Source organism: Cherax quadricarinatus, chromosome 44 (assembly GCF_038502225.1).
Source record: "Cherax quadricarinatus isolate ZL_2023a chromosome 44, ASM3850222v1, whole genome shotgun sequence".
Taxonomy (NCBI): Eukaryota; Metazoa; Arthropoda; class Malacostraca; order Decapoda; family Parastacidae; genus Cherax; species Cherax quadricarinatus.
The window spans coordinates 4,014,987-4,028,413 of record NC_091335.1 but is presented as its reverse complement, the minus strand read 5'-3'; the positions used below and the strand labels follow the sequence as shown (position 1 = coordinate 4,028,413).

Below are 13,427 nucleotides of genomic sequence, written 5' to 3'. Positions count from 1 at the left end.
TTGCGAGCAACGACGAGGGAGAAAACGGTCGGACCTGACAGACACTACGTCCAAAGAAGCAATGGTGTAGGATGAGTTGGCCCTTCGGAGGCCCACGATGGTGGATGATGTGCTGCAGGTTTTACCGGTGGACGTGAAGTGGAGTGATGCAGTGGATGCTGCAGAGGGGATTGTCTCGACGCTACCTCCGGCGTCGGAGATCGTGGCGATTGGGTGTGTCAACAGCATGTCGCCTCCAGTGGGAGAGGAGGCGCACACGCTATTGGTGTTGCCCAGTTTTGAGGACATACAGAGGATCCTCGACAGCCTACATTGGCGACGGCGCCTGTGGTTGACCATGGAATAGCGGGACGTGTGGGCGATGAGGAAAGGCGTACACCTTGTACGACAGTGGTGGTGACAGATGTCAAGGTGCATAGGGAGGATGGTGAAAGGCTTATGGATTATGAAGGAGTGTCACATAAGAGGCCCAGTACACCAGTGGAGGACAATGTCTTAACACCAGGGCAAAGGTCTTGTAAAATGGTGTGGGTTGACGCAGCCAAGGGCATTAAGGGACTTCCCTTGGAGAAGTCGAGTGGGAAAGTTGGCCAGGTGCAGCAGTGGCAAGTCCACATCAAGGTTAAAGGTGACAGGAAAACGCAATGAGAAAACCAAACCGGAGAGTTCAAGTGTATAACGATGAATGTTAACGGCCTCAGAGCAGAGGTCAAGAGGCGTTGGGTAGAGGTATCGCTCAGCCGTTTGGATGTCGATGTTTTCTTTTTTATTCAAGAACACAATTTTAGCTGTGGTAGTGAATTACGTGTGCAAGGGTGTATGTTATGTGGGAAATTCGGATAATCTGAAGGGTGGGGTAGAGATAGGCATAAGGGAGACCAGCCCTTTTATGCTCGTAGCGTGGGAGTGGGGTGGAGGGGGCTGGGTCGTGCGTGTGGTGGGTTCATGGGGGAACATTCAGGTGGGTTTCGTGGGAGTATATATGCCAGCGACATCAAATAGACAAGTAAAGGAGGATTTTGTACTTGATGTTTTGGTTTATTTTCTCAGAGGTCTACCCTTAGTTTCTGTCGTAGCTGGCGATTGGAATTGTGTGATCTGGGAAAAAGATGTTGAACCGCGCGGTGGGGGTGTAATTTAGGGGTTTTATGGGAGGTTCTGCAGGTGATTGGTGTAGTGGATGTTGTGGGTAGCGATGGGTGGAATGTGGACCACACTTTTTGTAGGAAGGGTTACGCCGCGTGGCTGGACAGGGTTTACGTCACTAGCTTAGTCCGTAGTGGCAGGGTTGATTGTGTTGATCTGGATTTCTCAGACCACCGTGGTGTTCTGGTAACTCAAGTGGGAAGGCATTATTCGTGTTTTTTCTAGTTATTGGAAATTAAATGTTAATTTGTTGCGAGTAGTAGATGCTTTGGAAGCTTTCAGGTTATGGTGGGTTGGATTCTGGAATGAAGGAAATGGGATAGAGGATGTAGAGTGGTGGCATTCAAAGGCAAAAAATGCAATACAGGGTTTTTATAGGTTAGGGAAGTAGGAGGCGTGTTATAGATATGGGAAGCAAAAGTATTTAGAGGGACAGCTGCAGGATTGTTATGGTGCAGGTGGGAGGTATGACCTCGCAGAAATAGCGTGCCTTCATAGTCAATTACGGGAAATTCAGAATGATAATTTTCAGGCTTTGAGGGTGCGAGTGGGGATTGAGGAGGTGCTTTGGGGGGATAAACCCTCAGTAGGGGTTCTGCGTAGTTTTAGAATGAGACGTACGGCAACAACAGTATTGTCAGTAGTGGTCGGTGATGACTTGGGTGGTTATCGTAAAGGACAAAGGCTAGTTACTACTGAGAGCATAGGGACCTATGCAGACCAATGGTTTGCGAGAAAATGGAAGGGTAGGGAGGGGAATCGAGAGGCGAGGGAAGCTTTACTGCGTGGCATAGTGGCGAATTTGAGAGACATAGATCGAGAGGATATGGAGGGTTGTATATTGGAGGGGGAGGTTTACAAGGCTGTTCAGGGACAGGCACTGAGGAAATCGCCTGGTTGGGACGGGATACTAGGTGATTTTTATGTAGTTCATTGGGAACTTAAAACACATGTTGGTTCGACTTTACAATTCAATGAAAATTAGCGGTAGAATGGGCGGTGAGGCGGGGTTGGGTGTTGTTGTGTTGGTACCAAAGGCCGAGGTCCGCGAATCTTTGGAGGCATATAGGCCCATCATGTTGATGGGAGCGGATTATAAGATTTTTGCTCGTATTTTGGCAAACCGGATGAAATGGGTTTTGGACAAGGTAATATGGGAAGGGCAATATGGGATTCCTGGACGATCTATGAGAGATGGTCATCGACACCTGAAAAATTTCGTGAAGGATTGTAGTGGAGGAGTCGTAGGATTAGACTGGGAAAAGGCTTTTGACAATGTGGATAGGGAAACATTATTAGCAATATTATTGAAGCAGGGTTTCGGGCAAGAAATAGTAGCGTGGGTGCGTATGTTATACGTATATGGAGGCACAGGTTCGGGTCCTGGTCAATGGGAGGTTGGGGTCCGCGATAGGCACGGAATGGGGGCTGCGTCAGGGGTGTCCCTCTCGCAGCTTTTGTTTGCCTGTTTGCAGGACCCCTTTTATAGATTGGTAATGGATGGGGTAGGGGGGGAGGATTGTGCGCAGGGTGAAGCAGTAGGGATTTTAGGTTATGTGGACGATACCACCATCTTGGTGCATAGTAGGAATGGTTTGGCGTTCGTAAATAAGGTTATAAGGCTTTTTAGTGATGCGTCTTCCATGCGCATTAATAGAGAAAAATCCAAACTTTTGGAGGTGGAGTCCTGGGTGGGGGGGGGGGGTTAGGTACGGAGTACGGGCAGAGAACCGTTGAGCGGATAAAGATCTGCGGTGTGTATTTTTGCAATGACAAACAGGCAGCACGTGCATTTAAGTCGTCCATTTTGGTAGCAGCCTCAATTCGTAGGATGGCGGCCGGGTGATGTAACATTACACCAACGAGTAATAGTTGTCAATGTACTGGTGTATAGTAAAGTATGGTTTGTTTCAGCGGTTTATCCACTGATGACGGACGATGTGTTGCGGTTACAGAGGAAGGCTTTGAATTTCATATGGGGTTACCGTAGGCATTGGTTAGGGAAGGACATAGTTACGACGCACGTAGCTAAGGGAGGTTTGGGGCTAATACCACTACACAGTCGCCTAATGAGCATATACGTACAACAGGAATTCTTGACAAGGGGTGGGGTCAGGGGAGCAAGGGTTTTGCGGTGATGAGGGAGGTTCGACGATGGTGGGTGGGGAAAGACCTCAAGGTGTGAAGCAATGTTACGGTACTTATTGGTGGTGCAAAACCGAGTTAGGGCAGGTAAATTAGACAATATAGGTATAACATCGGGAGAGGTCATTGGTGATGAGGTTTTCCCAGGATATCATTGGAAGACTATATGGCAGGGGTTCAAGAAATTGCATTTACAACCACGGGTTAGAGAAACTGGTTACAGCTTCCTCCACGGGATTTTGGCGTCCAAGGCACAATTGTATGTTATGGGAATGGCCCAGGATCAGACCTGTGCGTGGTGTGGGTGGCCAGAAATAGTGTTTCATGTCGTATACTTTTGTGACGGTTTACATAAGGTTCGGAATTGGTTCAAGGGTGTCCTCAGACGAGTGGGGGGGGGGGGTTGTCGATGCTTAGAGTTTTGAGTCTTGAGATGGGAGATTGCTCGGATGTGGTATGATGTTCTGTTTCATATTTGGTACTTGACTATACGTGTCATGGGGTATGCAGGAATATCGGAGTGCAATGCACGTCAGGGCACTGATGTGCCATGTTTATAGGACGAAACGTAGGAATAGTGGTGTATGGGCAATGCTAGGAGGGAGCTTTTTCGTTGGGGTATAGGAATCTAACGATGGAAACGTTACAGGAGTAATGAGGTGTAGGTAGGTATAATCCCTCGGTGGAGCCAAGGTGTTGGTCTCCCGGGAGGGGGAGGGGGGGGGGAGAGTTAGGTTTTTTGGCGACTGGACTGTACGTTTTTTTTTTGGCGTGTATGGTGATGGGGTGTAATGTAGGGCGAGGGAGGGGGACCTTTGTGTGGTCTGGGGTATAGTGTCTTGCCGGCATGATTTATTTATTTATTTACTTATTTAATAATTTGAACATACAGAGGTACAAAAAAATACAGATAAGAGCAATATGCCAAAGCCACTTGTATGCATAGCATTACGGGCAGGCTTAAAATTAACTTCAGATTAACTAAGCAATGATGTAATCAGTGATAAAACATTAGTCTGAGAAATGGGGGGGGGGGGGAGCAGTACGCAGACCCATGGTGTGGTTTTCTCAAGCTGAGCTCTTTTATTAATATCAATTGTAATGTCAGGATAGCAAGTGGCATTTTTCACTTTTGAAGAGTTGTCATTGTCATTCAATATATGTTCATAGGTTTGAAATTATGTTGGTTATTAGTTATAACTTAAATGAATAATGGTGAGTTGTTGTATAATATGGTGACATAGGGTTAAGGGGGGAGGGGGGTTAGTTACACTGCTTGAATTCTTACTGAATGTAATTTTCAGTGTGTATACTGTAATTAGCAGATGGAAGGGATAAGAGAATTGTTTTTACTTTGTATTACTTACACAGTTTTATATTGTTTTAATGGAATTGTGTTTAATGGCATTATACATCTATCAGTTGCGGGAAGGGTATATATTTGACGTATTACTGTATATGCAATATTTTTGATTCCTGTCAAGTCTAACATAGTACAATCCTGTATGTAGCATTGTACAATCTTGTATGTAGCATAAGCATTAAGGGATGAACTATACAGGTGATGTGGGATTTTTGTGTAAAGGCAAAGCAAAACTTGCAGTGTGTTTGGACAATGAAGAATTTATATTGTCTGGATGATCTGATACAATACATTAAAAAAATAGTGTACAGTATGTTAAAAAAAGAAAAAAAAAAAAAAAAAAGCATCCAGGGTAAATTTAACAATAAAAACTACAAACATAAAACAAATACTTCCTAACATGTAACTCAACAAATATGGAAATGTGTACTATCACATTACACTAAAACAGCCAGTATCAATTAAAAAAACAATTAAATTGTTATATGAGAACACTGCTAAAGGCTACAAGATCCCCACAGCCACTATGGAAATTGTAAAAATCCTGATAAGAAATGCCTAAATTGTCCACAAGCAATATCCAAATTGCTATTCTTAAAGTTAAGCATAAATTATATTAATTTGGTTCTAATGCCATGCCAGGGCCAATTCCATATTTACTGGTGGAAAAATTAACAATTTTAGGTTGGGTTTTGCTCATCCTTAGGTTACTTTACATTTTCTACCATTTGCACAAAACAATACAACCCACCAAATACTGGATATTTTCAGGAATGAATTAACTTTAATTGCACAAGGAACCAATCTGGATATTTACCCACACAGGTCACAAGACAATTAATAGTTATAAATTCATACTTAATCACTAATGTGTAATGACTGGCAGGTGTGTAAACATGTGGGAACGCTGCTGTAACGCATGTTGAGCTGCTACCCGAATCAAGTAGTACATGTACTGTATATCTTAAAATACCATACACATGCTACTTCACAAATTAGAACATTTCTCTCTCATTATGCTGAATATTTTGTTTGATTTATTAACCAGGAGAGAGAGTAGCCAAAGATAATTCAATTAAGTCTGGATGTCAGACTGCCTAGTTTCCATTGGGGTCCTTGATTCTTCTTCCCCAGGATGCAACCCACAAGTTCACTACTTATTGCTAGATGAACAGGAACAGCAGATGTAAGGAAATATTCAAATTCAAAGTTTATTCTCTATAAGGATCACAGTGCTGAGTTTACAGAATTTGGTTATTGTGTGGTTTACATGTAGTAAAATACTAATTAGAGTACCACTAGAACACCTAGCATGGCTAGGCATTTCAGGCAGACTTAGATTAATTATTTTTTATTTTTTTTTTTTTATTATCACACCGGCCGATTCCCACCAAGGCAGGGTGGCCCGAAAAAGAAAAACTTTCACCATCATTCACTCCATCACTGTCTTGCCAGAAGGGTGCTTTACACTACAGTTTTTAAACTGCAACATTAACACCCCTCCTTCAGAGTGCAGGCACTGTACTTCCCATCTCCAGGACTCAAGTCCGGCCTGCCGGTTTCCCTGAATCCCTTCATAAATGTTACTTTGCTCACACTCCAACAGCACGTCAAGTATTAAAAACCATTTGTCTCCATTCACTCCTATCAAACACGCTCACGCATGCCTGCTGGAAGTCCAAGCCCCTCGCACACAAAACCTCCTTTACCCCCTCCCTCCAACCCTTCCTAGGCCGACCCCTACCCCGCCTTCCTTCCACTACAGACTGATACACTCTTGAAGTCATTCTGTTTCGCTCCATTCTCTCTACATGTCCGAACCACCTCAACAACCCTTCCTCAGCCCTCTGGACAACAGTTTTGGTAATCCCGCACCTCCTCCTAACTTCCAAACTACGAATTCTCTGCATTATATTCACACCACACATTGCCCTCAGACATGACATCTCCACTGCCTCCAGCCTTCTCCTCGCTGCAACATTCATCACCCACGCTTCACACCCATATAAGAGCATTGGTAAAACTATACTCTCATACATTCCCCTCTTTGCCTCCAAGGACAAAGTTCTTTGTCTCCACAGACTCCTAAGTGCACCACTCACTCTTTTTCCCTCATCAATTCTATGATTCACCTCATCTTTCATAGACCCATCCGCTGACACGTCCACTCCCAAATATCTGAATACGTTCACCTCCTCCATACTCTCTCCCTCCAATCTGATATTCAATCTTTCATCACCTAATCTTTTTGTTATCCTCATAACCTTACTCTTTCCTGTATTCACCTTTAATTTTCTTCTTTTGCACACCCTACCAAATTCATCCACCAATCTCTGCAACTTCTCTTCAGAATCTCCCAAGAGCACAGTGTCATCAGCAAAGAGCAGCTGTGACAACTCCCACTTTGTGTGTGATTCTTTATCTTTTAACTCCACGCCTCTTGCCAAGACCCTCGCATTTACTTCTCTTACAACCCCATCTATAAATATATTAAACAACCACGGTGACATCACACATCCTTGTCTAATGCCTACTTTTACTGGGAAAAAATTTCCCTCTTTCCTACATACTCTAACTTGAGCCTCACTATCCTCGTAAAAACTCTTCACTGCTTTCAGTAACCTACCTCCTACACCATACACTTGCAACATCTGCCACATTGCCCCCCTATCCACCCTGTCATACGCCTTTTCCAAATCCATAAATGCCACAAAGACCTCTTTAGCCTTATCTAAATACTGTTCACTTATATGTTTCACTGTAAACACCTGGTCCACACACCCCCTACCTTTCCTAAAGCCTCCTTGTTCATCTGCTATCCTATTCTCCGTCTTACTCTTAATTCTTTCAATTATAACTCTACCATACACTTTACCAGGTACACTCAACAGACTTATCCCCCTATAATTTTTGCACTCTCTTTTATCCCCTTTGCCTTTATACAAAGGAACTATGCATGCTCTCTGCCAATCCCTAGGTACCTTACCCTCTTCCATACATTTATTAAATAATTGCACCAACCACTCCAAAACTATATCCCCACCTGCTTTTAACATTTCTATCTTTATCCCATCAATCCCGGCTGCCTTACCCCCTTTCATTTTACCTACTGCCTCACGAACTTCCCCCACACTCACAACTGGCTCTTCCTCACTCCTACAAGATGTTATTCCTCCTTGCCCTATACACGAAATCACAGCTTCCCTATCTTCATCAACATTTAACAATTCCTCAAAATATTCCTTCCATCTTCCCAATACCTCTAACTCTCCATTTAATAACTCTCCTCTCCTATTTTTAACTGACAAATTCTTAACTTTAAAATATTACAAATTGTGAGGCAAGTTGGTATTATGGCTAAGTGACTAAATACTAGTTTGTGAGTTTAGCAATGTGAATGCTTTTGTTTTGGCACAATACATAATTTCAGTATTGGAGTATCACAGGCCAACTTATGACTAGTTAGGATTCATTATTTTAAGATTGAGATTGATATTTCTGTTTATGGTCAAATGGGTGAGTGAGTGTAAGTGTGAACCACCAGGTGGTATTCGTGTAATTAGTTGACGGGGTGTATCAGGGAGATAAGATGTTTTCTAATGGTAGTTTTGAAGGTGATGAATGTGTCTGCAGTTCTAGAGTTTACAGGTAGGGTGTTCCAGATTTTAGGGCCTTTGACGTACATTGAATTTTTGTAAAGGTTTAGTTGGACACGGGGAATGTCAGATGTTTGTGTCTGGTGTTATGCCTGTGGGTTCTGTCACAATTATCAAGAAAGTGTTTTAGGTCAAGGTTAATATTGCAATTTAAGGTCCTGTAGATGTAGATTGCACAGTAGCAAGTGTGGATGTACTGAACAGGGAGTAAGTTTAGATCTATGAAGAGTGTGGGGGTGTGTTGCCAGGGATGGGATTTAGTGATTATTCTTACTGCGGTTTTTTGTTGGGTTATTATTGGCTTTAGGTGTGTTGCTGCAGTTGAACCCCAAGCACCAATAGCATAGGTGAGGTATGGATAAATAAGCGAGTGGTATAGTGTGAGAAGGGCATTTTGTGGCACGTAGTATCGTATCTTGGAGAGGATCCCAGTATCTTGGATATGCCCAATATTTACGCTTGTCCAAGGACCCAACCCACCTCAGTATGAACTGAGGCTTCTACGAAGTGAGTCACAAGCACACTTATGTGTAGGCATTCTAAGTGTTACTATTAAATGTTAACAATTAGCCTACAATGTTTCTCAAGGCACATTCCTGAGTGATACACAAAAATGCTGTTTTGTCGGCAACCTTTCCTACCAGTCAAGTTAGCAGACAGCTATAATTTTATCATTTCTATGACAGTTCATATTTATAGCAATATTACATAATTGTGAGCAATGCTAAACCCATAGGGTTCACACGTCTGGGGAATAGAAGGCAATTAAATTTGATCAAAGGAAAAGGGTAGATCCAGTAAGATTAAGATTGGGTCAAAGAATTATATTATGTGGAAGCAATAAACCTATAGGGGTCATACAGTACCTTGGGAAAGGAAGGCAATCAGGTATGATCCAAGAAAGGGGAGGACAAGCCCAATTTTTGGATCTTTTCCCCCTATGCAGCATCAAGGAACTGTCCTTAGGGGGAATTCATGAAGCAGTTTTATTATTGTAAACAAATTTACAATGGATTGGCAGAGAGCATGCATAGTTCCTTTGTATAAAGGCAAAGGGGATAAAAGAGAGTGCAAAAATTATAGGGGGATAAGTCTGCTGAGTATATCTGGTAAAGTGTATGGTAGAGTTATTATTGAAAGAATTAAGAGTAAGACGGAGAATAGGATAGCAGATGAACAAGGAGGCTTTAGGAAAGGTAGGGGGTGTGTGGACCAGGTGTTTACAGTGAAACATAAGTGAACAGTATTTAGATAAGGCTAAAGAGGTCTTTGTGGCATTTATGGATTTGGAAAAGGCGTATGACAGGGTGGATAGGGGGGCAATGTGGCAGATGTTGCAAGTGTATGGTGTAGGAGGTAGGTTACTGAAAGCAGTGAAGAGTTTTTACGAGGATAGTGAGGCTCAAGTTAGAGTATGTAGGAAAGAGGGAAATTTTTTCCCAGTAAAAGTAGGCCTTAGACAAGGATGTGTGATGTCACCGTGGTTGTTTAATATATTTATAGATGGGGTTGTAAGAGAAGTAAATGCGAGGGTCTTGGCAAGAGGCGTGGAGTTAAAAGATAAAGAATCACACACAAAGTGGGAGTTGTCGCAGCTGCTCTTTGCTGATGACACTGTGCTCTTGGGAGATTCTGAAGAGAAGTTGCAGAGATTGGTGGATGAATTTGGTAGGGTGTGCAAAAGAAGAAAATTAAAGGTGAATACAGGAAAGAGTAAGGTTATGAGGATAACAAAAAGATTAGGTGATGAAAGATTGAATATCAGATTGGAGGGAGAGAGTACGGAGGAGGTGAATGTATTCAGATATTTGGGAGTGGACATGTCAGCGGATGGGTCTATGAAAGATGAGGTGAATTATAGAATTGATGAGGGGAAAAGAGTGAGTGGTGCACTTAGGAGTCTGTGGAGACAAAGAACTTTGTCCTTGGAGGCAAAGAGGGGAATGTATGAGAGTATAGTTTTACCAACGCTCTTATATGGGTGTGAGGCATGGGTGATGAATGTTGCAGCGAGAAGGCTGGAGGCAGTGGAGATGTCATGTCTGAGGGCAATGTGTGGTGTGAATATAATGCAGAGAATTCATAGTTTGGAAGTTAGGAGGAGGTGCGGGATTACCAAAACTGTTGTCCAGAGGGCTGAGGAAGGGTTGTTGAGGTGGTTCGGACATGTAGAGAGAATGGAGCGAAACAGAATGACTTCAAGAGTGTATCAATCTGTAGTGGAAGGAAGGCGGGGTAGGGGTCGGCCTAGGAAAGGTTGGAGAGAGGGGGTAAAGAAGGTTTTGTGTGCGAGGGGCTTGGACTTCCAGCAGGCATGCGTGAGCGTGTTTGATAGGAGTGAATGGAGACAAATGGTTTTTAATACTTGACGTGCTGTTGGAGTGTGAGCAAAGTAACATTTATGAAGGGGTTCAGGGAAACCGGCAGGCCGGACTTGAGTCCTGGAGATGAGAAGTACAGTGCCTGCACTCTGAAGGAGGGGTGTTAATGTTGCAGTTTAAAAACTGTAGTGTAAAGCACCCTTCTAGCAAGACAGTGATGGAGTGAATGATGGTGAAAGTTTTTCTTTTTCGGGCCACCCTGCCTTGGTGGGAATTGGCCAGTGTGATAAAAAAAATAAATAAAATTTACTTGGTGTTAGCAATGAATTTCCAGATTAGGATTTCACTGAACTGCTAAACCCATAGGGGTTATCCAGCACCTGGAGAAAAAAAAGTTAGGTTTGATCCAATGAAGGTCCAGTACAATTCCTAAAGATCGGGAGTCCCTTACCCAGAAGCCTCAAGGGGGGCTTCAGCTCCCCAAATAAAATAAGAATGCTTCAAAAAAATCTCCTAGCCACCCACCTTCCCCCATAATAAAAAATCTGGCGCCATGATTGTCAGTAGCATTTAGAAACCTCACTTGGGTTGATTTCCTGAGTGAGGGACTGAATGTGTGGTTGGGGTGTATAATATAGCTTTTATGCACCTTTTAGAAAATTTTATCACCTAACAGTAAAATGCCAACACAATAAAAACTGATCATAAACAAATGATAATGCTTTCTAAATATTCCTCAATAGAAAAAAAAGGAAAGGAATGCAGAGAAACAACAGGGAAGCAACAACAGGAAACGAACTCGACTGTTGCAACCGTTGACCTTAACTTTAAGTATGCAAGAGTATTTCCTCAGTCATTCATTATTATTATAATCAAGGGGGAAGCGCTAAACCCGGAGGATTATACAGCGCCTGGGGGGGGATATGTGGAAGGCATTCAGGCTTAATTCGGGGAACTGGAGCACAGATCCAATTCCCTAAATCAAGAGCCCCTCACCAACATCAAGGAACCTTCCTTGAGGGGCCTCAGTCATTCAACATCATCTACTTACACAATATACAAATAATGTTATATTCTTATGATTATTACATGAAATTCTAGTTACTGATCAAAAATCAGTGAATTTTTGTGACTCAAATAGCAATAATTACAGCCTGAATCTAAACTGCAGTGAAATTACAACTATGTTACATACCTCTTTTAAGAACATACATCTTGGACCACATCTTGTGAATATTTTGAACCATTATAAGACGTTAGTAGGGCAGTTAAACAGTAGAGACAAGCAGCAAGGACCAACACCAAGGTGGCGGCTCTGACAGTGATTCAAGGCGCCGCAAAATCTGGGAAAAACGCGGGAAGCATTCCTTTCCACCAATAGGAACAACGTTGTAAACTCTACTTCACGTCCAGCTCCATCATTGGTCCTCAACTCCTTTGTATGGCGTGCCAACCTTAAATAAACCAATCACAAAATATCCCTTATACTCTCTTAGTCATCAGCTGTTACTTCATATATTCCAGAGAAAGGCACAGACATTATGTATTGTGATATTTTTATTGTTTTTACTGGGTTTATATCCAACACTGTTACTTATGGACAAGTAATAGATTTAATAATGACAGCATTGTGCATAGTATAAGTGGCTTTGGCATGCTGCTCTTATCTGTATTTTTTTGTACCTCTGTATGTATGCTCATATTGTTAATAAATAAATAAATAAATAAATGGGAGGTGATGGGCTGCAACGGTCCTGAGGCCGCACAAACCCACCCACCAGACCATTTTAAGTGAAAACTGAATGCCTTCCACATCCCCGCCCCCCGGGCGCTGTATAATCCTATGGGTTTAGCGCTTCCCCTTTGATTATAATAATAATAATTTAAGTGAAAACTAACTTAAAATTCCCTGACATCGCATTATATTATTATAATCAAAAAGAAGCGCTAAACCACAAGGGCTATACAGCTCACATCACATAAAATTCATGGAGGTGCAAACCCAAAGGGATCATACAACACCTGAGGAACGGGTGGCAATTAGGTTTAATTGAAGTAGATAGTAGTTCCAATTCCCTGCATAAAAAGCCCCTCGCCTGGTGGTTAAAGCTCTCGCTTCACACGGCGAGGGTCTGGGTTCGATACCCAGCGAGGATAGAAACATTGGGCGTTTCTTTGCGCCGGCTGTTTGTTTCCCATCAGTAAAATAGGAACCTGGGTGTTAGTCGACTGGTGTGGGTCGCATCCTGGGGCAAAACTGACCTAATTTGCCCGAAATGTTCTGCATAACAAGCGGCTTTCTGTATAGTAGTATGTCATTGATGTCAGGTAGGCCTTTATACCATGTACATGTAAAAAAAGATAGTATTATTATTATTACTCTACATGTACAAGGTATATAGGCCTAGCTGATACCGATGACATTACTATATGGAAAGCCGCTTGTTATGTAGAATATTTCGGGCAAATTAGGTAAATTTTGTCCCAGGATGCAACCCACACCAGTCGACTAACACCCAGGTACCCATTTTATACTGATGGGTGACCATGAGCAGCAGGTGTCTTACGGAAACACGTCCTAATGTTTTCCAGCCGTACAGGGAGCTCGAACTTTGAACCTTAGTGTGAGACGAGCATACTAGCAATCAAGCTACAGGATCCACTCCAGGCAGCGCTGCATGACCCTTATGGGTTTAGCACTTAGTTATGATTATAATAATTCACACCAACTCCAAAACTGAGGGACTGATTACCTCATCTTTTGTATATAGTTCTACTGACTTTCCAATTATGTCC

The 13,427-nt window shown here is 42.7% G+C and overlaps 1 protein-coding gene across 3 annotated transcripts in view; it reads right to left on the bottom strand.

The window, feature by feature from the left end:
• RnrL (Ribonucleoside diphosphate reductase large subunit) overlaps positions 1-12,061 on the bottom strand; it is a 51,858-nt gene extending 39,797 nt beyond the window's left edge. For all 3 annotated transcript variants that reach the window (XM_070093987.1, XM_070093988.1, XM_070093986.1), the window contains exon 1: positions 11,827-12,061. In XM_070093987.1, coding sequence (XP_069950088.1) covers positions 11,827-11,878 — 52 coding nt within the window. In that variant the 5' untranslated portion in view covers positions 11,879-12,061. The remainder of the gene's footprint in view (positions 1-11,826) is intronic.
• Positions 12,062-13,427: the final 1,366 nt, after the last annotated feature.